The sequence below is a fragment of the Diaphorina citri genome, unplaced genomic scaffold, assembly GCF_000475195.1.
Source record: "Diaphorina citri unplaced genomic scaffold, Diaci psyllid genome assembly version 1.1 scaffold284, whole genome shotgun sequence".
Lineage (NCBI taxonomy): Eukaryota > Metazoa > Arthropoda > Insecta > Hemiptera > Psyllidae > Diaphorina > Diaphorina citri.
Genome location: NW_007377720.1, coordinates 210,352 through 235,795, shown reverse-complemented (window position 1 = coordinate 235,795; position 25,444 = coordinate 210,352). Strand labels below are relative to the sequence as shown.

The 25,444-nt window shown below is 37.2% G+C and overlaps 2 protein-coding genes across 2 annotated transcripts in view; one reads left to right on the top strand and one right to left on the bottom strand.

Moving 5' to 3' along the window:
* Positions 1-256: 256 nt before the first annotated feature.
* LOC103507065 overlaps positions 257-25,444 on the top strand; it is a 38,067-nt gene continuing 12,879 nt past the window's right edge. The window contains exons 1-3 of the mRNA XM_008471505.3: positions 257-269; positions 3,945-4,078; positions 11,490-11,724. Of these exons, the coding sequence (XP_008469727.1) occupies positions 257-269; positions 3,945-4,078; positions 11,490-11,724 (382 nt within the window). The remainder of the gene's footprint in view (positions 270-3,944; positions 4,079-11,489; positions 11,725-25,444) is intronic.
* Positions 6,100-8,193, bottom strand: LOC108252119. The gene is made up of 2 exons (XM_017443159.2): positions 7,861-8,193; positions 6,100-7,680 (listed from the first exon to the last, which is right to left on the bottom strand). The coding sequence occupies exons 1-2, from the start codon at positions 8,171-8,173 to the stop codon at positions 6,155-6,157; spliced, it is 1,839 nt and encodes a 612-aa protein (XP_017298648.1). The 5' UTR covers positions 8,174-8,193; the 3' UTR covers positions 6,100-6,154.

The following is a 25,444-nucleotide window of genomic DNA, read 5'->3' as shown; positions in this document are numbered from 1 at the left end:
CGCAAAGTGTCTCCCAAAAGTACCATTTTTTTTTTTCTTTGAATATGTTCTAAATTTCATGCTGATATCAAAACTAACAAAAAAAAATTGTTTCCGATTGCCGAAACCCCTTTTTTTGGCCATTTTCAAAAAAAAATTTGCCCTAATGTCCTATGTTAAAAAATCCTCTGTCTGATATATCAGACACCAATTTTAAAATACTCTCGACTGATATATCAGTCACCCCTTCTTTTTATCTTTCAAAATCACTAAAAACATGGAATTTCAAGGTAACAGGGTAATTAGGACATATATTATGTATTATTTAACTTTTAGTTCAACTATAAAAGCTTTTTACTCTCAAAAAGTAACTCTGATGGATCAAAAAATCACAGCCGGCTAGAAAAAATTCATTCTGAAAATCTGAACTGAGAAATCCTCTGTCTGATATATCAGTCGGTTACTAAAATACCGGTAGCAAAGAGACGGTAAAATAAAATGATAAAAAAATCACGCAGCGCTCTCTATTAGATTGTTGAGCAACTTTTAGAAAAGGTTGCATTATGATTCGACTGATATTTCAGACGGAATTGAACTTAGAATGAGAAAAAACGCCTGACTGATATATCAGTCAGGGGCAACTTTTATGACATTTCGTGGTGTCTGATATATCAGACGAAGTACTTTAAGGGGTTAATTAGTTTATCAATATTGTTAATACCCTTCTGATATTTCCCCTCACTGAGTTTAAAACGTTATATTTAATTTTAGCTTTGTCTGTGTTACTGTTATTAAAAAAGTATTAAAAAAAAAAAAAAAAAAAAAAAAAACTTTTTAAATCGACTTATTTTTGCTTTGTACTTTTTAGATAAAACTGGTGGGATTTTTTATTATTAGCTTTAAAAAAACCCTCCATATGAATATTATTCAATTTATTGTTTACTTTTCACCCGTATTGTGTAGGTTTTTAACCGCATTCATGTTCTAGCTGGGAATATTTTACAGATTACAATCGAATAAATTCTTACCACCCATTCATAGCTATAGCTACATTTTACAAGTTTACATTATTATTTAAAGGAAATGAAGACTTCCATTGTTGTGGATGATGTCAGATCCCATGGTGTAGTGGTCACTGCGCTCGCCTTGCACGCGGGAGACCCGGGTTCGATTCCCGGCGGGGTCAAGAAATTTGTATCATGCAAATGATTGATTTCGTCACTGGCTGTTTGCGGGGCCCACTCAGCCTCAAATGATTGATTCCGTGACTGGCTGTTGCGGGGCCTACTCAGCCTCGTGAGGAAAATGAGTAGCTATGACATATAAATGCGCATAGCGACCGGTGCCAGCATGGTAGGTAAACATTGGATTTTAGGATTATTGATATATTGGGAAAAATCCTACAATGCTGCAGTGAGCACCAAAGTTGTGACATAATAACACAAAGAAACTGCATTTACATTTATTGTGGATGATGATAAAATAAATAATAAGATGAAATGTGAACAAGTAATTTATTTTCTTCACATTATTTGGTAGCGTATTGCATACAGAGTACAATTATTGTACGGCGTCCATACAATGGTCTTGGAAATATTTATAAATTTTATTGTTATTTTATGAAGTAGCCTCCGTGGTCGAGTGAATATCACACTAGGCTTACACTCCGGAGGTCCTGCCTTTGATTTCCGGCGGGGCTGCTTTACCACAAAGATTCATGATTTGATTTTTCTATTTTAAGGTCCCACTCACTCATTCACACTCTGATAAAATCTCTAGAACCGCAACAACACCTAACACCTAGAAAGCTGAAATTTGGTAGGAATATTCCTTAGTTTGTTCTAGAAGTGAAATAATAGAGGATTTGGCCGAAACCTAACCCAATCCCTAGTTATGACCAATTTTCTATGGCAAAGCATGTGCTAGTATACTGATCCAGAGGCTTTTTTAACTAGTACCATTCCTATTCCTAATATTCCTCTCTATTTTATTCGCCACGCCTGAAAAACACAACTGAAAGATGTATCAGTTAAATATCAAAAGTTATTCATACATTACCTTGTAGGTAGCTTTGTTGTAACATGTGTACATAGATAAAAGACAGAACAGTCAGACCTTTGATGTTCAATTTTCTAAAAACCCCCGTGCAAACTTTTTTACATGTCGTTCTGTAACATGAATATTCCATAGAGAAATGCAATTGGCTCTTGTATTTCAATAGACAGGGTGTTTCACGAGGAAGTTCTGAAAATATCTGCAGCATAGCCTTGAGAAGTAAATAACAATATCAGCAATACAGGTGAAATCGTGACAATTAACGAGCAGGTCACATTTTTTCCGACGGTTGACTTATTTCTTCTTGTATATAATAAAACTTGCCAATTCCCATATTAATAACTAGGTAGGTACTCTAGGTTACATCGATCCTTATCGTTAAAAAATCTAAAAATATGAATAAATTAATTTTGGAATCCGTAGTAAATTCATTATCAGGAAAGCATGGAAAGCGCGTTGAAAATAAATTATTGATAGGGACAGATTAATAGAAAAGGAAAAATCGAGAGACAAATCTTCTAATCTCTTTACAGCCAGCAATGTCACACCTAATCCTTTTTCTCTCCTAGTCCTGTTGAAGTATCCTGACGTTTTGTTTCAGGCATGTATCTCCTGGTAGTCAAAAGGTCCTCACAACCAGGAGTTGTTGACATTCAATTTTGAGAAAAATTTCGTGTTTGCTCTCTCCCAACTCCTAATGCTAGAATGAAAGTTCACCTATTGCTCTTTGTTCTCCCTCCTTCTACTCTTTTTCTTCCTCCTCCTTCTCTTCCTCCTCTTCTTCCTTCTTATTTTTGTTCAAGTGTGGATGTGTCCCTGATTGAACTTTCTTGAGAAGTTTACCGTTCCTTCTCATTGGAGATGCCTTTCACTCTTTTGTACCTATCCACTGCCGACCATTAGGCTCAATATTGGGCACTTCCTTTTCCTGTCCGAGAAGGTTCAAATTTGATAATGTCTAATATTAGGTAAGTCATCTGATTTAGTGTAATCGCAGCCTCTCGTTGTTCAATACTGTCCTCAAAAATGTTTCAATAAATACAACATAAGCGGAAAAGTCGTACTTCACTTCAGAATGACTAGGGACCCTTTTTACACAAGAGTGTTGGGTTCAGGAATCGAACGCGGACCTCTTGTTTGCAGAGCCAGTAAAATAACCTCAAGTCTAAAGCTCTTTTTACTTTCTTTCTTTCCTCTGGTACTCTCTAGGAATCGAAAAGCACAATAAATCCTCGCTAAACAAAGTTCAAGTTTGTCGCTCTATTATTATCAAAATCTAAATATGTACGCTATATGCGTTCACTCACCCTATCACAATGGCAGGGAAGGGGTAGGATTTTCCCAAATATAAAATATGGGAACGATAATGATGTTTACCGAAGTTTATCTTCCATTTGAATACAGGAGACGTAAAAATCTTTCAGCTGGGTGCTCCGTAGTTCCTTACATTTGACCTTGTTTGAATGTCTAGCAAATCTTATAGCTGGGTGTTTAGATGTAGGCGCTTTAGGCAGGTATGAAATTAAAACTTGATTGCTCGCTTCTTCTCGATTTCCAATTTTCTATGAATGCCGTGTAACTCTTTGATAAAGCAATGTGCTAAGCTTCAAATATTCCTCTTGCATAACTATGAGGTAAACTGAGTGGAGCAGAGAGCAAAGAGCATACCTAGATCTTTTTGTTCTCGTTTGAATTCGTCACTTCCTTCTACCTGCTCTATACGCTATGCTTCTCCATTCTGCCGTGCTCACTATTATATCAATACCGACATTATACATATCATGTTTACCACAATCCACATACTTAAATCTTCCGATTTCTATGAATCCCGTGTAACTCTTTGAATATGCAATGTGTTAAGCTCCAAAGATTCCTCTTGCATAATTTATTGCTTCTTGTTTTTGTTTCAGTTAACCCGGAAGATAAACCCCAGTTAGTCATGGAGAAGGTTCGCTACTCAATGGGAGATATTTTACGCGGCAATTGTACTTCACCCCCCGCCAGTATTCCTACCAACATGACCTGGCTAGTCAATGGCAAAAGTGTAAGTTATGTTTTATTAATCTTATTATCTAGGCCGTGGGTTCGATTCCTTTCCCGGGGCGGATTTTATACTGGACGAATAATGTTCGTTCTCGGAACGGCTGGTTTTCTTCTATCCTATCTTCCTTCTCTCTTCGATTTCGGGACGACAAGAGCTTAGCAGTTACAGTTCCCTCTATCAAACCCTAAAAAAAAGTTATTATCACCAGTACCATTTCATCCTCTATTGTTGTCCAAGACGGTGAAACTAACCTATTTTGTTCATAGAGTGCTAATAAATAAATAGAATTAGGATTCAGATTCGAGATAAGTCCTTTATGGAAAGACCGATCAAGGTCCTGTTCTTCAAATAAAGAAGACTTTTTTCATTTCAACTGAAGAAATGTCTAAACTTTCATTCCTCTTAGCTCTCAGATGAAATGAATCTAAATTCTAAAATATCAACAGTGCAGAAAATATCTTTGATTCGTAGTACTCCTGAGTGCTTGGACCTGGGCGTGTGTCTTTCATAGAATCGTAAGTGCTCATATTTCTGTCATAATCATACGCTTCATTCCCATTACTTGTTTTTAAATTTTTTGTAGGATATCTTCCATTCTGATTGTCTGTTTGTCCATTGGATCCCGATGGTGGCATGTTATTTCTAGATGATGAAGGAGCATATCTTTGATGTTGTGCGACACAAGGATCATAGCAAGGTACAAAATCTCTCTCTCTCTCTCTCTCTCTCTCTCTCTCTCTCTCTCTCTCTCTCTCTCTCTCTCTTGTTTGTAACATTTTGGTGTGAAAATGCCTACCTCCTTTTTTCATTATCATTAAATTCAGTTTTTGCGCATAAATTACAATCCTGAATTTCCCAAGGTAAAAAAGGTAGATGTGAGTATATTTTACGTCCTTTTCTGTTGAAGCTGAATGCCCAATCCGAAGATAACCTCCCGATCCGAAGTCCACCGCGCTAACCACTACACAACTGAGGTTGGAAATTTTACTGTAATATACTCGTAGAATATACATACATAGGTATCCAATAAAAGGTATTAAATTTAAGGTAAGGTAACCCATTTTCAGTGGCATGTCACAAGGTTCTCAAATTTTAAGCGTCTTTTAATACCCCTGCCCTGGCCAAATCAAAGTACCACACCACATGGCGTGATGTAAGGGGAACTTGTACCGGAAACATAAATTTATTTACTAGACATCCAGATTTCGAGGACATAAAATTCTCCGTTTTTACGAGTGTCGTGGATTCTATAAAAATTAATTACCCAGGCTTTCGGAAAAGGCCATAAAATATCGAAAAAAAGGGAGGAGAGAAGAAGAAGAAGGAGGAGAAGAATAAGAATAAGGAGAGAAGGAGAAGGAGATCATGGAGGGAGTAAGTAGGGGAGTTGTGGAGATTGAAGGGATCAAAAGTCAAAAGGGAAGGAGAAGAATGAAAGAGGGGATAGAATTTCTTTTTGATTTACCTTCACTTTGAGCCGATTTTATTAACCCTTCTTGTCGTCTTTTCAGACGCTTACCTCTGACGAGCATTGAAGAAGATGCTTTCTTATTGTGACTAGGCTGTGATCTATTGTGACAAGTCTCTCTTATCAAGCGTACCGGTAGGCGCACGAACGTCAAGAGTTCGAAGAGCCGCGTGCCGTCCGTTTATCCATACTTACGTACATAAAAGTAATACTAGTCTAATAGATAGAGGATTTTAACAATGCATTACCTTACATTAATTAGAACAAGCGATTTTTTTTTTGATAGGATCGTTAGGTATGGTGGGGGAAGTGTCATACTAAAATGGAGACGTCGAGAGTTGAGGGGAGAACTTGTGGTGGCGGAAAAACCGCCAGAAAACGGCCGAAATTTCGCACTTTATTCAGTTTTTCGCTTATAATTCCTAAAAAGTGTGTTGATGGGAATCAAAATTAAAGTAACTCCCCCCTATATACGTTTTAACCTCATTTTCTAACAACCGACGAGGAACCTGCGTAGGTAAATAAAGCTCAATCTAGATCACCAATGTACACGTTTATAATTTATTATGGGGCTTGATACCTTTATAGCTTGATACCTTTATTATCTTTCAACATTTCTTTGTTTTTTTCTTTTCTTCTCGACATGGAGATGGAGTGGATTCTGAGCTTCGTTTCCTTTCACACATTTTCTTTGCACAGGAATACAAGCACGAGGATATTGCATCATCCTCACAATCACTCTTACTCTTCTTTCTTTTACTTTTCTCAGGACCTTTGAACCAGTCCTGGAGTACCCAAGGTCGACAACTTTTATCCTTGGGTTGTTTCTTAGGAGGCTTGTCATCACCGCTTAAGCTACTTGATATACAGGGCTCACAGGTCTGGGCCAGCTTGGGTTTCTTGGTGTAGTCTGGTTTGGTGCAGTATGGTTTTTCAGCCCGTAAATTCTCCACTGAAGCAGCAGCTCGACTTCCACTAGAACCAGACCGACCTCTCTTAGCAGCTCGACTTTCACTAGAACTAGACCGACCTCTCCTATTATCCATATAGACTTTAGCGTTCCTAATGAAGACGAAGGTGGGGTTGAGAGTTACATTGGTGGTTCTGGTCATATTGGACTTATTGGAGGTACAACTACGACGATCCCCAGATGAACTACTCCTATCACGTGGTTTTTTAGGTTGAATAATGGTAATGGAACGATGTGACATTGGACTTCTCGGAGATGGTGCGCTTGAGGAACTACCTGCCTGAGTGTCATTATCATCACATGGTAGTATAACGTTTAGGATGTTAGACCAAATGTCCGTCAGAAAGCTCAAGTGATTTGGACGTTTCTGTGGCTCTGTATAATCTACATGTCTTGGCTCAGGAGGTATTTTAGGTCTGGTGTGTTTAGACTGAGGTGGTGTTGGTGTATATCTGTTGGAATCACGGTTGCCCCTCATTCTCACATCATTGTCATGATAGTATTTAGATTTCTCAGGACCAGGGTCTTTCGGTTCTCGATCTCTTTTCTTTCTTTCAGTTTCGTAAAAATATTTTCCTCTCTCCTGTGACTTTTCTTTCTTAGGTTTGACAGTCTTTGATTCGTAGTACTCCTGAGTGCTTGGACCTGGGCGTGTGTCTTTCATAGAATCGTAAGTGCTCATATTTCTGTCATAATCATAAGCTTCATTCCTATTACTTGTTTTTAAATTTTTTGTAGGATATCTCCCATTCTGATTGTCTGTTTGTCCATTGGATCCCGATGGTGGCATGTTATTTCTAGATGATGAAGGAGCATATCTTTGATGTTGTGCGACACAAGGATCATAGCAAGGTACAAAATAAGTACCTCTGCGTTGGGAACAATTATTCCCATTGGATTCCGAAAGACAAGGTGACGTATCTCTAGTATCTTGCAACTTCTCTGTATTATTGGTGTTCATACCAATGTTAGCATCCCCTTGATTTCGTAAAGTACAGGGTTCATTGCAAGTACCTCTACGTTGGGAATATCTCCGAGGAGATTCTGGAATATTTGAAGTTTCTCTATTATCTTGGAGTTCTTTTGCATTATTAGCTGTCATACCATTGTTAGCATCTCCTTGAGGTGATGGTCGAGAACTGTAAGTAGAGTTGCTTGTAGTAGATTCAGACTGCCCAGTACAGTTGCTACAGTTACAATAACACCAATGATTTCCACAGCATGAACACCACGGCATTTTTTTGTTGTCTGATATATTTCCTTCACCGGATGGATTTGCTTCAATCCCACTAAACATGGTATTTGCAGAGTCTGAACCTGAAGAACTTCCTCTGCTTGTAGTAGATTCAGACTGCCCAGTACAGTTGCTACAGTTACAATAACACCAATGATTTCCACAGCATGAACACCTCGGCATTTTTTTGTTGTCTGATATATTTCCTTCACCGGATGGATTTGCTTCAATCCCACTAAACATTGTATTTGCAGAGTCTGAACCTGAAGAACTTCCTCCGCTTGTAGTAGATTCAGACTGCCCAGTACAGTTGCTACAGTTACAATAACACCAATGATTTCCACAGCATGAACACCACGGCATTTTTTTGTTGTCTGATATATTTCCTTCACCGGAAGGATTTGCTTCAATCCCACTAAACATGGTATTTGTAGAGTCTGAACCTGAAGAATGATTTTTCAGAACACAACTCTCTCATCAAAAAAAAATAGTTAACAAATGGTATACCCATCCGTAAAAGCCGAAGCTTGTGCCACGGAATAAGTTGTGCTTGTAATGTAGTATTGTACAGCTTTGATAACTGACAGGTAGGTGACTAGCGAAAGAGTGAGTTACTCTCTCCAGACTGTCAGTCAGTTCTGGAGATGTATTTTGTATGAGTTTCAATAGGCACTTTACACTTTACCATTCTATCATCATTTCTTGCACATTCCCCTTTATCTCACAGCGAAATCCACCTATATCTATTACCTTTCCGACCCTCCTGTATCTTCAAAACTTTCCATCATATTTCATTTTACGTTTTTTCTTCTCACCCAATTCAGTTAGTTTGCAGTTGTCCCCTCGAGGGAAATCATGCCTTTCTCAGTTTTAGCTTGAATTTCTGTCCACATACTTTCACTTAATCTTTTCCAACCAGTCTTGATCAAAGTTTGCGTGACAGAGGAAAAGGGAGGGAGGAAAGAAGAAGGGAGCTGAGATACGGGACAAGGCAACGACGAAAATGGGAGATGGAAAAGGGTTTAAGAGAGGAGAAAGGGAAAGAATGAGGGTGAAAAGGAGAAGTAAGAGGGGGAAAATGGTGTGAGAGACGAAAAGGAGGAAGAGAAAAAGTCAAATAGTTTTCTCAAATTGAAAGATGGTCATGAAATTAATCTATTTATTACACTAGGTAGAGGTAGAAAGCAAAGGGACTTTTTGTCTGGGGGGGTTGTTTTACCTCCAAAAGCCTGAAGTTTTTTTTTCACTCGAGGCCTCTGATTTTTTTTCCAACTTTAACAAGTTTCCATTATAATTGTTTGTACTAACCTCATTCGTCTTCATCTTTATTTCCCTTGAGCTTCATCTCTCTTCAGTTTCCTCTATCCATAATCCCACATCAAGAGATATCTCATAATCTCACGTTTCAATCCATGTGTAGCTTTGTACTGGATTTTAACATCTCCTTCATATTTTAATTTCTCTTGCTCTTACTTATACTTTTATTTTCTCATTCTCAATCTGTTTTCTCCTTCTCAACCTATTTATACGCTCATGAAGGCTGTGTTAAGTTACCACATCATTTTCCACACGCCAAGAAAGGACGGGAATGGCCTATCTCAACCCGGTACACAACCACACCCTGAAGCAAAACAAAGGGTTGATGAAGAGAAAAATAGTCAGCAAACTCATCATGCAAAACAAAACGACACACATGTATTCAAAAACAAACAACAAATATAAAAACAAAGTTATTTGAAGACAAAGACAAACGGAGAATAAACAAAAATAAAACAAACAGGAAAAAACTAGCCTTTTAGCAGAGGAGAACTCTTTTTTATCCCACCTACGTATGTACAGATTAGAATGCATGTACATTTCATTCTCAAAGTAGATTATTTCATTTAAAAAATGTCACTTAAATTACTTGAGATAAAAAATATAACTTGAAATTTTTTTCTCCTTTTGAAGACAAAAGTTAATTAGAAGCTTTTTCATTCACATATATTTTCGTCAGAGTTTGTATTCTACATCCTTCCAGCTTCTCTTACTGTTATCTTCAACACAGGCCTGGATTTACCTAATGTCTCTTGGGATAATTACGAAGGTACCCTAGGGTACTACTTAGCTAGCACGTTTCCGGGCCTTGCCAAAATAGAAAAGTGGCATCGCTCTCTCTCTCTTCCTTTCTTTTTCGGTCTGAATTTGAAGGGAAGAATGGAAAAATATATCTACCTAGGTTGAAAACCTCAACATATCAGCTCTATTTTGACAATATCAAAACAACGGCTGTACCTGTAGTTTACTACCTTATGTTGCCAAAAAGTAAGAAAATCTCATAATGGATAGTCTCTGACACCCAAAATGCCTCACTCTGTTTCCCTTGCCCTCATGATTCTATGACAACACACATCTATCTCTCTCTCTCTCTCGCTCTCTCTCTCGCTCTCTCTCTCACTCTCTCCAGATCCCCTCTCTCCCCCCCCCCTCTCCCCCTCTCTCTCTCTCACTCTCTTCCTCTCTCTCTCTCTCTTAAAAAACCCTCTCCTTCCATCTCCCTGCTAACACACTATCAATAAATGTGTGCCATGACGAAAAAGGGAAAAAAACTTCTAAGGACGTAAAACTTTTGAAACCCTATCTCTCCTCTCTGTGAACCTAGGCTTTATGCTGTCTGTTCAAATAAAGAGGCTAATGATGTCCCTAAGACAGCTTGACATTTCTCCGAGGTTCGTAACAATGTTACATACGTCCGTTTTGGAGAGGTGCCCAAAAAAGCAGGTAGAATATGGAGAAGGTTCATGATCCCCATTTCCCAATGATAGAGTCCTGGCTTTGGTTCTGGAATACGTTCAAAACAAGCAGTACAGGAGAGAGGGAAGAATTTGATCCATTTGCTAGACAGAGGGTCAATGGAATATTAGGGTCTCATGTTACCTGGCTTGGATTTGATGGATATCATCTGTACCTAGAACTGACGTTTCGAGTTGCACCGCAATGTCTTTTTTTCTGACAATACCTAAGTCTTAAAGCTTTTTTAATTATATGAGGTCCGACAGTAAGTTGCCGGAATACCCGCATAGCGCTGTACCTAATGCACATAGAACAACCAAATTTTCCAGGAATGAAAACCTTGATGCTTCTTCTTTTAAATGTATGCAATTTCATTCCTTTTTGATAACTATGTAGTTTTCACGTAGTCAGCTGTTATTGAACACCTCATTTTACTTAGGGACATACCTAGGTTTTAAATATGATTCGAGATAAATAAATTGAAGAAAAGCTAATTTGAACGAATTAACCTTAACTTGAGACAAATAATATGAAATAATAGTGCTAATAATAATAATAATAATAGTGCTTATTTATACTGCTCGCATAGGACTGAAAAGTCCCTTTACTCCAGCAGTAGGCTACAGACCTATGTAGGTACCTACATATGTAGGTACCTGCCTATGTAGGTACCTATCTACCTACCTATTGCTTATTTATACTGCTCGCATAGGACTGAAAAGTCCCTTTACTCCAGCAGTAGGCTACTACTATTATTATGGTCAAACTCTCAAATTATATGAGGATAAAATTCCATACCTCGGCTGGGATTGAACCCACGTCCTCCTGTTTACCAGGCGAGCGCCTTGACCACTACACCACCGAGGCAGGTAATATGAACCTATGAACACGGATTACCTAGCTTCTTTTAGACTTTTCTTTGAGAGAGCGAACTCTTTAATATCCGATGTATTTCTGTCCCCTACAGATGAACGCGTCTTACATCCGGTTAGAAAACGTGACCCACGCTCAAACATCGCCAAAGACGCCCATGTACCTGACGGTGGCGGGAATCGAACTGGAGATCACCAGCTTCCAGGTGGGCAAGCTGAAGATCCAATGCCAAGCCGAAGTCTTCCAATATAAATCGGTCAAGAAAATCGTTCTGGATGAGGAGAGGCCTCAGCTGGCTCAAGTCTTAGGCACTCGGACTTCTTCCTCAGGTAAGACGTAGCTTATTCTTGATTGATGTCCCAGTAACTTTGTGAAGGTCCATATTGGTAGAGAGAGGGAAATACATAAGTACCTGTGAATTGTATAAGTTATTTCCCTTTCTTTGCCTCGCTTATTTATAACGTACAAATCATTTTCCATACTTCGGTAGAAAATGGCATAGAGGGTTTTAAGCGCCTCTCAATCCTTTCTTCCTCAGGGAAGAGCCCGCTTATTTATAATGCACAAATAATTTTCAATTCTTTGGTAGAAAATGGCAAAGGGGGGTTTTATACCCCTGTCAATTCCTATCTGATGGACACGGGAAAGTTCCTATTAAGTATAATGTATGTACCTAAGTAAGTATAACTTTTTAGGCGCTTTGGCTCTAGCCGATGGTAGTCGCGCTGCGCGCTCCCGGGGGCTTCGCGGGGTTGTGCATGCGGTCGCGCTGCGCGCTCCCGGGGCTTCGCGGGGTTATGCATAGGGCCGCGCTTCGCGCTCCCTTGTTTACGGACATTCAGTACAAGTACACCTATCATTGAAACTATTTCGATGTTATGTCGATGGCTTCATTTCTAGGTATTGGGGGAAAAATGTTCAAATTTTCCTCTGTTAGTATTTTACTCTATAATAAAAGAATCATTTAACGGACTGTTTTTTTTTTTTTTTTAATTCACTTGTACCTAATATTCTGTCACTAGCATGCAGTGTTTGATTTTCTTATTCTTGTAGTCTGTTAAGCTCTGGTATTTTCAATTGAATGGTATCTACCTAGGTACACACAATTTTATTAATTTTGCCGTTCACTCATAGGTAGTTGATGTTTTGAAATATTTCTCTTTTCAAGAGAGGATAAAAATGTCTGTAGCAAGTGAAGACGAAGGGAATAAGAAAAATAAATAATAAATAAATGTAATAATTTCGAGAGGGAGAGAAAAAAGCTTGAAGATTAAACCCGGATAACAAAAGCTTTTATCGTAGATTAAAAAAAGAAATAATAACAAGAAAACTTGTTTAAAAAAATACATTTTCAGCCAAAAGTTTTAATTAAGAATAAGAAGCGTGGAAACGAGAATGATTTTTGATTTGTTTGAGTTGAAATTTTAAATGCTGGAAAAACAGTGGGGATTTCGGGTCCCGGTTGAAGGTTGGCGTTTCAAGGTTGAAAATACGTAAATATATTGAGAAGACGTAAATAATATATCTACAATGTAGGTCAGCTATTAAGACCTATAGTCGTGTATTACGCTTGTGATGGGCTTATTTAGACACTAATATTGCACAGTTTCATCTACATACATATACCAATACCTACCTAAGGTATATTAATGAATCCCCTACGTCCTACGTTAACAATGTTAACATATATAGGTGCCTACTTATCTTTCTTTTTCGATGCGACGAAATTGGTAAGAAGAAAAAAAAAACAAGGAGAAAAAAGTGTATCTATATCTACACTATCTACCAATAAAAACAATATAGAGAGCTTTATAATTCAGAAATCAAGACACAAAAGATCCAAGAAAGAAGCTCATCTAAGAAGTAAAAATTCATATTGCCACCATTGAGTTAGAAATAAGGAGGGAAAATTTACATTGCTCGGTTTTGTGGTGTTTTGCAGTGGTGCAAAAATGAGGATACCTCCCTTGTCCTCTAATGCAACGGGTTGATTACAAGACGTAACCTTCTTTCTAAGAGATTACTTGTGCTAAGTTGTGTTTTTTCATAAACTAAGTTATACCTCAAAGAAAACATCCTTGATGCAGAATTACCTGCCAAGTTTTTATGAATACGATTTGAGCAATTGGATTAGTAAATAGAGCTTTGTTGGAATCTGAGTAGCCACATTATTTAATTACAAAAAGGTATTATTATTATTATTATTTTTCTATCGCCCGTTGTCCCGTCCATAAGTAGACGTATGTCTGGTACTGGGCACTCATGGTCAAACCGTCTGACGGACAGTGTGAGTAGCGGGCATTGCAGTGTTGCGTGCTGCCAATTTGTTTCTCAATTTCATTTTAAACCTGGCGGTACGGAGAACTACCGAGCTCCTTACTGCAGTAGAAAATGATAAAGTAAAGTGTGAATAACAGGATCGGTTTTAGGATTGTCCTCAGGGCTATCTTGTTAGCCTTAGCCTCTTCGCGCTCAAGCTCAAAAATTGTTTTGTAGTACTAAGCGCCCAATGTCCATTTGAATGGACAATTTCTTTTGTAGCAAATTTCGGCTCAAGCCAAGGAGGTTTCTTAACGATGGAAAAATAAATAAATAAATAAAATAATAAGTGAAGCACTTTTTATTCATCTATAATCGCCATTTTTCTAGACAAGGTCAAATATCCATTCAAATAGACACTGAGCACTTAGTACTACAAAAAATATTTCTAGCCCGGGCACTTACTACTACAAAAATTTTGTCCATTCAAATGGACATTGAGTGCGAAGAGGTTAAGTCGTGGGTTCGATTTCCGCCTGGGGCGGATTTTATCCCAAACAAATAAGGTTCGTTCTCGCTGTCTTTCTCCTATCCGGTCTTTTTCTCTCTTCGATTTTGGGATGATGAGACCTTAGCAGTAACAGTTTCCTCTATCAAACATCTTTAAAGAGAATCAAAAAGAGGACGTAAAAAGAGGAGGAATTAAAAGAGGAGAAATGTTGCAAAGTTGTTTTCAGAAACGTAGAACGTAGACCGGCACAACTTATCAAATCCAGGCCTGATGGGGAGAGAAAGAAAATCAGTTAATATAATAGAACTTTTTATTTATTTCCTTCATTTCCGTACAAAACTTTTACTGGGAGCTTTTCTTCTCTCTGTGTTCTTCAGAACTTTCTTTTCTGCTCCTCATATATTATTTTTTTTTTATTTGCATTATTATTATCTTTATCAGCAAGTTATCTCTATGCTCTCAGCAAAAAGTACCGCCACACCGTTGCCAAGTATTGCTCACCGTATATGCAGGGTTATCACTTGTGAATTTTCCAAGTGAACTCGGAAAATTTTATTCTAGTCACTTTCTAACTTTCTTTCCACTTGTTCAAAGAAAGTGAGAGTACCTAAGTAACAGTTTTAATACACCTGCTGACACAAAGGTAATGATATACCTACCTATAGCCTATAAGTATATTTTGCAAAGGTACTCGTAGGTACACTAAGAAAAAAACTAGGGTGCTGGCAGCCTAATCTGGTGACTGGGTTCCGGTATTGAACTCTATATTGGGAAGCTCGACACTATAATCTATAATATAGCATTCCAACAGCATAAATCAGGGGAAGTAACTCAATAATAGGGTTCTTCCACCCTAAACTTGTGGCATCATTGGCATTTTTTTTTTCTCAGGGCAGGTAGGTTACTTACCTGTAATGAGATGTCTGAAAGGAACTTTTCAATCCTACACTGGCAAATTAAACTGTTATCATCAGTATTATCGAATTCCCTATCGTCTACAGGACTTTCAGTTACCAGAGTAGCTCCATACATAATACGTCTTTTAATGCCTATCATTTTCACTCACTCTCTTCTTCTCTCTCTTCCTCTGTTTTCCTTTTTCTCTCTCCCACTTAGGTACCTAGGTACTATCTTTTTTTTTTCTTCCTTCTTTTTTTTCTCTCTCTCTCTTCGTCTTTCTCATTTTCTGTCTTAGTATCAGTAATGGCAATAAAATTTCCTCTCCTTTGATGAAAAAAATATGTTCATGTAGAAAAATGCCTAGCTTCTTTACCTTCGCCTTAAAACTTACCTATTAAGAACTTCAAAAGGGAGCTCGACTGCAATTTATTCACTTGACAGAATTAATATTTTTTATGCATTTTTGTTTCTTTGTAGCATTGTAAATAGTTATTTTCACCCTAATTGCTTACAGAATCAAACACCCACAAGCATTTTTCAATTAGAAAAGAGATCTATTTTCCTCTCTTTGAGTTTCTGGTTCGGGAAATCATTGCTTCGCCAATCATTGCACATTTCTTTTTCACTTAGGTCCTCATGTTTCTTCAATTCAAAATTTCTACTTTTCACAATTTTATTTTCAAGTGTAAATATTTGAATTCTCATAATTTTCGAGGAAGAGGAGGGAAAAAATTATGTTCCTACGTTTTTATTTTTGTTTACACAAAAGAGGAAAAAATTAATTAAAATATTTCATACACTCAGTTCTTCTTAAACAATAATGCTTTTGAAAGGAAATGTTTTTGTCCAGTACTGGGTGGCCTGGAATCTAATTAGAAATCCCTTGGATAGGTACCTACATAAAATATTATGTAGATGAATGAGTTCTGTGGTAAAGAGGGATTTTCTCCAGAGGGATTTTCTCCAACACCCTCTGCCCTGGGGGAAACAGTTTTTCTACAAACCTTATAACCTCATGTTCTGTATTTTTCCCACACAGGAAGGTATTTTCCAAGAACTTTGAAATACCTTTTTTCCCCCTTTAATTAAATACTAATGTATACCTGTAAGCCTTTACACATCTTGGGTTTCTGGCAAAGATGACACTACTTTGCTAGGAAAAAGAGCAAAAATTGAAATATCAAGGGATAATATAATCTTCGAATCTCTCCTGGTAGGTAAATCTCAGTAAGGTTCTTAAAGGCCTCTTCTTTTATGGTTCCGAAAAGGCCTCTATAACATATTATTCCAATAAAATAAATTTAATATGACAAGTCCAAGCAGGCAGCTCCCATAAAAGTCAAAACAGTCTTTCAAAATTAGGTACATAGGTAGGCACTGAAAATATCAGAAGATAAAAAGCTCGTTACATTAAAAAAAGGTTCCTGTTTTTTGCGTCCCGTAAAAACATTTTTCGAGACCTGAAAACAATAAATAACACTGTTCCTGTTCATTAAACATCCCCACTCCCTGCAACCCTCGTATTAAATGAAGATAATATGAAACCCTGTTATGAGGTGCCCCCACCTTTATTAGGCCTGTACGCTGTATTTCCACGCCATAGGTGGTACAATAGGTGAAAGTATGTACATATACATACCTAGTTGGATACATAGATCTGTTTTGTAAGCAATAAATGAGAAAAATAAAAATAACCTTGACATCTGAGCAAGAAACTTGGAAAGCACTGAAATAGCTAGGTTTAATTAAGAATCAGAATAAAATTAAAAGAAAAAAATCATGAACTTCATGTTAACATTGGACTAATACATACGAGTATATAGGAATTTATACGTACAAATCTACAATACCTACATAAGTACATACATATATTATTGTACCTGACTGCTCGTACTCGTATGTAATTATAGTCCCGGGGTTTGTGTTTAACACCTATGTGTAAACTGATAAGAAGATGGGTAGGTACCTATTTTATTTCAGAGGTTTTTATTAACCTCATTTCGGTTAGGGTTCGTTGTGCTATAAAAAGCATGAAGCCTTCCAGTTTAGGCTTGATTTTGTTAGTCATAAAACCAAAGTATTTTATAGAATTTATACTCTCCAAGTCTCCATAAACACTGATTAGCTACTGATAAGTTAGTGCGTAGTATAAAATTCCAAGATACTCGTATTTTTATAGTGCTCCTCAGGTAGTAAAAATATCTACCACCTATCTATCCATCTACCTACTTACCTAACAACCCTACTTAACTTTACCAAACTAAATATAAATAGCTCTATACACTAACTTACCTCCCTACCTACCCACTTACCTAACCTACCGATCGATCTAATTATATCATTATATTTTGTTGGGTATAATGGAACAATACTGTGGGTATGGATATATACTGTGGGTATAATGGAACAACTTGTTCTAAGCTGACAGTCTAAACAAAGCACTACTTATATTTATATTTAACTATCCAACTTAGGTACCTATTTCTAATTAAATGTAGAGCAAATTCTCCTAAAAATTGTGTGCTGATTTTTCCTCCCAAAGGTTTTTTCCGTGCACTCCCCCCTCCACTCTTACTCTCATGTATGGGTATGTTTTCTTATTTACCTTGCACATAAAATAAACAAAAGCTACTTCTGCACTCCAATCTGCTCTCATTTTATAACTAGAGATGATTTGATTCCCCCTTTTTCTCTCAGTTCCCTCTTTTTTAAACCCTTTCTTGTTTTGATTTCTCCCTCTATCTTATTTTTCGCCCCTCTCTTGATCCATTTTCCCTTTCGATGTCTCCCCCTACCTTCTTTTCGTCCCTCTCGTTCTTTCCCCCTTTCGATTTCTCCCTCTTATGTTCTTTTAGTCCCTCTCTTGTCCCACTTTTCCTATCTGAAAATGTACTAAATAAAAATTGAAGGAAATAGTGCTCGTATTGAGCTCGAGATAAAAACTCGTGACATTCAATATACAGGATGACTACTTAGTCCTGTGACCTCCTTCATGATCCGCATACAGGGTGTCTACTTTGTCCTGTGGCCTGTTCCTTGAATGACCCACCGCTTTCTCCACTTGGTCACTCCACAAGCAAAACGAAGTATTGTTTGTCAATATTCTCTGAGCGAGGAGTGCAGAATTGTTTCGTAGAACAGGCCACTGAAATTCATTTTTACTTTCCTTATCCTGTAGGAAGGAAAGTAATGTAATCGGGTCAAATTTTTAGATCGTTCCTCTGCCCCTGCTATATTTCGATTATTCGGTATAGATCGGTGTAATTCGGTAAGATGGCCGATGGAGAAGAACTACCTAGAGAGGATTTTTTTTACCCAAATTTATTATTAATTATCAGTTTGAAATGTATTATGTTCCTTGGAATAAACAGCCGTTGTTGTGTTATTCGAAACACATTCAAAAGTATTTTGGTGGGTTATTGACCTTCTCCTCTCTCTCTCCCTCTCTCTCTCTTTCTCTCTCTCTCTCTCTCTTTCTCCCTCTCTCTTTCTCTCTCTCCCTCCCTCTCCCGCCCTCCCATCCTTTCCCTTTCTCCTTTGCACGTTCGTATGCTATTTATGATTTATTCTCAATAGTAGGTATACATATTATTATTTTTGCCCTGCTTTCCAGAATACAATCGAAAAAAACGGGACTTTTTTTCCTTATTGTCTTTCTTCTTCCTTCCCATCTTCCTTTTCCCTTTATTAATAGTATCTGGTAGGTATTATTAGGAGGTAGATACATCAGGTATTATTAGGAGGTACCTATGTAGGTACAGAGTCTGTACTACAGACCTACATCCATGCTACCCTGAACAACTCAATTAGGGCAATCCCACCATCTCAACGATAAAGCAGAGGAAGAGAGAGAGGGAGAAACTTAAGTACATATTCATATTTTCCTGTTTTTTTTTTAGAGGGGAAGAGGGAGGGGGAAAAATTAAATTAAATTTTTATTTTTTCCTTTTTTTTTTTTTTTTTTTTTTTTTTTTTTACATGTCACTTAGCTTCCATAATAACATCATCCTAAATTTGCCTTACCCCATCATGAACGTCCTGTGTTCTGCTCCCATCTAGGTACTAGCTAGAAGCATCATTATCCCTCTCCCTCCTTGAACTTCCCTACCTGGTATCAAATTTGATATTTTCCTCTCAAATATCGTCTTTCCAGACTGAGAAAAAAGTGGAGGGAGGAGAACTTCTCTTCTTGAGAATAAATATAACAGCTGAAAAAAAAAGAGTGAAAATTGAGGTAGGTATTTGAAGAGGACCTACTTAGGTATATTACCTATGATATTGATTTTAAGACTGCCTATAATACCTACCTATCTACTGTCTAGGACGTCTAGGTATTTCTGAATCTATGAAAAATTGAAAAATCTGTCATCAAATTTATGAGAGAGAATTTGTATGAACGCCGTGTAATCTCTTTTTAGTTATGCAATGTGCAATGACTTATTAGTGGAGATGTCTTGTGCACTGTGAAGAAAATCAAAGTCCAAACTACGTAGAGGAGGATTTGTGTGAACGCCGTATAACCTCTTGGTTATGCAATCTGCAATGATCTCATTAGTGGAGATGTCTATTGCACTTTGAAGAAACCTAAACTTGAACATTCTACATTTCTATCTATTAGGTATGTACTGAGGTGAAAGTAAATTTCTTGTTTTAGAGGAACAGGAAGAAGTTATATTTAGGAAATCAGATAAAGCTACGCTCAAATTTGAATGGTCATAAAGGCAGTTTGCCATGCTGCGCCCAGTTGTCAAATGTATGATGCTCAGTGTGATGTTTATTATCAAGGTATCAGAACTTCTGATTTAGAAGTCCCAAAAGTCAATTTAAAACAAGTTTTTCAGTACACCAGAAAAAGGGAGTAAGACAGAACAAGACTAGAAAATAAAATTCTGATATAGGTACCTAGCCTTGTTGTGCTTGAGAAGGCAGAAAATGTATTATTTTTCATCTAAGGCAGGTGGCGGCTTTGGCCCTAAAGAGAAAGAAAAGTTAGCTACTTACTTATGTACTTTACTTTTTTTTTTTAGATGAGTTGGGTGATTATGATAAATTTTGAAAGAAACTTTGGCATTGAAGGAGCCGAAGTTTTAATTTTCCAACGGCTTATTCCCGACATACCTACTCGTGTAAATACATAACCTCATGACTACATAATACAAACATAGAAATGAAGTGATGTAGCTGGATAATACTTTTTAAACTTCAGTACATAATGTAATTTTTTTTACAAAGTAATCATCAGTTTCAAATTTCAAGATGTACCACTTTCTTTGAACACGAGCCGGGCATTTTTTAAAAGACACTAAAGCTCATATCGTTGGAGTTTATGTTCTCTAATGTTGACATTTCGTTCTTTATTTTTATCATCTATTTATGACACGACATGCACACAACGATGTAATAGCTAGTCAGTAAACAGGAGAAAAAAAGTAGATTGAAAATTAAAGTTCCTTGCTCCGGGAATCTCGAGAAAACTCCAGGACAAAACTCGTGAATTCCAAAAAGAGCGACATTTCGTTCTTTATTTTTATCATCTATTTATGACACGACATGCACACAACGATGTAATAGCTAGTCAGTAAACAGGAGAAAAAAATTAGATTGAAAATTAAAGTTCCTTGCTCCGGGAATCTCGAGAAAACTCCAGGACAAAACTCGTGAATTCCAAAAAGAGTTGGTGCTGAACTTCTTTTTCCGCCAAACTTATGGAAAGTATTTTTGATGAAACGAGGGAAAAACCTCTAAAGAGACTAGAGAGAGTAATAAATAAAGGAGTTGCGGTAACAGAGCAAGCCGTACTATCACCTCTTCAGAAGATTCCCACATGGAAAGAAAATCCCTCACTACATGGGAATAAAATGTGACACCCTGCTTTATTTTGGGTGTGAAAAGACTCTTCTCACTTCAAATTCCTTCCCTTTATTCCCTCTCCTCCAGTCTAACAGGGTTTTCTATCATAATAATGTGAACACACTTAACACGCGGGTGAGTTTCTATGGCGCCAACCTTTTCCCTAAAAAAAGGAGAAAAACTTAAATTGAATTAAGAAAATAAGAGATAACCTTTTTTCTGAAGTTTTCCTATTTTTTTCCTCTCACCAAATTGTTGTTTTGACTCGACAGAGATAATCCCTGGCCATCAAGAAATCTCTTGTGTCATTCACCGCTTTGTGCTATGACAGGCTAATAACCCTTGCTGTTAGGGAATTAATCGGTTTCTCTGACTAGATATTCAGTCAGAACTATCTGATTGTAGCGAGATCGGCCATCCATTCATTTGTCCCTCATGCTGACCTATTCTTTTTATTGGAACGATTTTATAAGGGTACAAATTGTATGAATTATTCAAGGTGCTAGCCATAAAACACGTGCTTTCGTACAAACGATTTAAATTCTCTAAACTTCTCATCCATTTCCCTCATGTTTTTAGTCCCCAATGAACCAATTTCGAAGTTAATCAATTAGGACAGTAATCTATTTATTGATAGGAATAAAAGAATATCAAGGAAACCGCAGTCCTGAGGGGTTATCATCAAGTTAACCCTGGTTGTCTCTCGATGCAACCGCTTTGAGTAGGTATAATTATGATTATCTACTTTCTTCGTATAAAAAATCGATCAGTATTTTATGTTCAAATTAGGACAGAAAACATACCTACATATGAATAAAGTATAATACAGTTGGTAAAATTTCTTCGAGTATATTAGTACGGTATTTTTCAAGGAAATTTTACCAGACTAGAAGCTTTCAACTTTATGTGATGAGCCTCGCCTTGTGGTGTACCTCAGAAAGGTCTCGGAGAAATTTGGGCACAAATCTGTTCTTTTAAAATAAAATATTGAAATTGAATTAGGGCTAGTGAGTGAAAACACAGGAAGAGAAGGAGAGCAACAAGTAAATGGGAAGGAGGGCCATCCAAAGCATGAACCGCAGCTTGTAAAAGGGTTAAACATTGAAAATACAAATGAACTTGTAGTACTTTCGAGTGTTTTAAAGCTGATAAATATTTTATAAAACTTTCGCAAACTTTAAAGGATTTGATAAAGGTAGAACAAAGGGAGAAGGAGAAGGAGTGACAAAAGGGTAAGAGGGAGATAAAGAGAGAAACTTAATTACTTACTTCACCTTTGTTTATCTTTTGTTATTTTTCAAATAAAAAAATGTTTGAACAGGAAAAATGATACCTAAACTAAACTGAAAGAAGAATTCTTGGAAAATCGTGGACAAAAAGATTAAACGCCCCGAAAGGAAAAAGAAAATCTTAATTTTCCAAATTTTGAGTCCTAAGGTTTTGAATATCTTCAAAATGGATTAGCTACTCAGCAGATACTGACTTTGGGATTTGAGTAAAATTTTTGTATTCAAATTTTGGCTTCACGAGTGGTAAGGAACTATACATTTATACGAGAGTAACTGGTCCTCAACCTTGATCCTGGCATTAAGTTCCATCTATGTATTTCGACCTTGCACATAATCCTATGAGCAAACACATCACCAAACACACCCACAGTCTGCCACCTTCAGGAATCCAATATTTTTCAAACTCACATAGTTCCTAAATGAAATAAACTCGCCAAAATTACATACCTACATAGTAACGCACACCATTTTCCAAAATACAAACATACGTATATATCGCAAAACACATGGTGTCTGTTGTTACACACATTACAAATCTAAAACATGGTCTGATGCTACACAATATTATCAAGCCATATATCACGCCGCGCGATTCTGTCGCGACATTAGGTACTAGCATAGTTATTTATATCATTAGAATACATACTCATAGAATAGATTAGAATAGAATATACCTTGTTTATACTGCCAGCCAGTAGCTCTATTGTTGTTTCTAATATGTTCGCACCTTGTTGGCCAGATGGCTGTAAATAATCTACACTGACCACACGTTAGAACGTACGCCGCTCGCCGTGTGGTGGCTCTAAATAAATGTTTTGTCTGGTTTGTGTAATTAGGAAGAAATGAAATTGAAAATTAGGCAATCTAAATGACCATGGTATTTTGGAGACAAGGCTAATAATTCGTAATTATGAAAAAAAAAATAATCCAAGTGCCAATGGCATTTAATGATTTTGGAGAGAGAGAGAGAGAGAGAGAGAGAGAGAGAGAGAGAGAGAGGGAGGGAGGGAGGGAGGGAGTGAGTGAGAGAAAGAAAGAAACATAAAGAAACAGAAACAGACAGATAGACAAACACACTGAGAGACTAAACAACTAAATAAAGAGGCGGATAAGAGGGTTTCTGATACTTGTTATTCAGAAGAATGATCATTTTCTCCCCCCCCCCCATTTCATCTCAAATAGGATCTTCACTAAGCATTTCATCTTCACTAAGCACATCAATTTCATCTCAAGAGAAGCAAATTCGCACACCAACCCTGAGCCACAACCTGTAATTGCACAATCCTTGCTCCTCATTAACATATAACATAGGTCTCCAAATTATTTTGTCCGAGGTTTAATTTATGCAATCACCCCCTGTATGGGCTTACTTGAAGTCCTACCAGAGGTTGAATTCCCTCGTCTATATATAAGCAGTGAGCTTTAGATCCAGAGGTTCGTGGTTCAAGTTCACTTGAAGTATATCAAACAAGTTAGTACATCAAACAATCAACCTATCAATCGAAGGAACGACATTATTTGTGATCACCGTTTATGCTCAAGATAATTGAAATTCCTTTTTCGTCCAAAATGAATTTGGTGATTTGCAGTTTCCATGAAGACCCTGTACTCGTAAATCATGCACAAACATCAGTAATTGAATTGGATTGCATATTTAATATCCTTCACTCAGATAGACATCAAACTAGAAACGATAAACAACTAAATAAGAGGCGGAGAAGAGGGTTTCTGATACTTGTTATTCAGAAGAATGATCATTTTCTCCCCCCATTTCATCTCAAATAGGATCTTCACTAAGCGCATCAATTTCATCTCAAGAGAAGCAAATTCGCACACCATCCCGGAGCCACAACCTGCAATTGCACAATCCTTGCTCCTCATTAACATATAACATAGCTCTCCAAATTATTTTGTCCGAGGTTTAATTTATGCAATCACCCTTTGTATGGGGTTACTTGAAGTCCTACCAGAGGTTGAATTCCCTCGTCTATATATAAGCAGTGAGCTTTAGATCCAGAGGTTTGTGGTTCAAGTTCACTTGAAGTATATCAAACAAGTTAGCACATCAAACAATCAACCTATCAATCGAAGGAACGACATTATTTGTGATCACCGTTTATGCTCAAGATAATTGAAATTCCTTTTTTGTCCAAAGTGAATTTAGTGATTTGCAGTTTCCATGAAGACCCTGTACTCGTAAATCATGCACAAACATCAGTAATTGAATTGAATTGGATTGCATATTTAATATCCTTCACTATTAATTTGCATGTCGTCTTGTGCCAATACACGGTTTGAGCGGCCAAAATTTGCATGTACAGCCTGTGGGCAAAGTTGTATGAATATCGGCGCGAACGACACGAGAGTATTGAAGTGCCCAAGAGGGGAGGAAAAGGTTCTCTCATGGAATGACATACAAGATGAAACATCGCAGTTTTATCTACCTAGTCCTCTTCCAATCTAAAAGATACCATGACCATGAATTGATCTTGAATTACCTAAACTAAATATACATCTTGAAGTATAGTGATAAAGGCGAGGGGAAAAAAAGGGAATAAATTATAAGAAATAATGATGAAAGAAATGAGACAAAAAGGACGCAAGAAAATGAGGACAAGTTAGAAGAGGAAGAAGAAGAAGAAGAAGAAGAAGAAGAAGAGAAAATCTCAGAGAATTGGAGAGAAATTCTAATCTGTATTTTTGCAATATTGAAACTTGGACTGGAGGTGAGGAAATGTTTCAATTCATGTTTAGCTCCCTCTCCTTCCTCTTTCTATTTTTCCTTCTCTTCCAACTTCTTCCCCTTTCTCCCTCTGTCTTTCTTCCAGTGCTGCTTAGCTCCTTGGTTTATTCCCATCAATGCCCAGGACTTGTTTTTGCATCTTTCCTCACTCTCTCCTTCTCTTCCTTTCTCTATCTAACTTTCTCTCTTTATTTCTCGTCTTATCGAGCTATTGTTGATATTAGCTCAAAGGCTTTGTCAATTTCTGATATAGGATATCAAAGGCTTTGTCAATTTCACCATTAGAGGAGGAGGAAGAAAGGAGGCATAGAGGGATTTAGAAAGAAGAGACATACCTAGACAGTTCAGAGTAAAACATGGCTTCCACCAAGTGCTGTTATTAATTTGATACTGTCATTAATCTATTTTTCTTGCCAAGCCAAGGTTCAAACAGCCCAGTGCATTGACACTAGTTTATTTATTTTTTGGGTAGGCGCTTTAACTTTGTGTTAAAACAT

Bases quoted from the DNA above. Each gene is read 5' to 3' on its own strand.
- LOC108252119 (XM_017443159.2), bottom strand. From the start codon at position 8,173: ATGTTTAGTGGGATTGAAGCAAATCCTTCCGGTGAAGGAAATATATCA. The intron at 7,681-7,860 runs CTACTACAAGCA...GGCAGTCTGAAT, and splicing joins CTGTACTGGGCAGTCTGAAT to CTACTACAAGCAACTCTACT.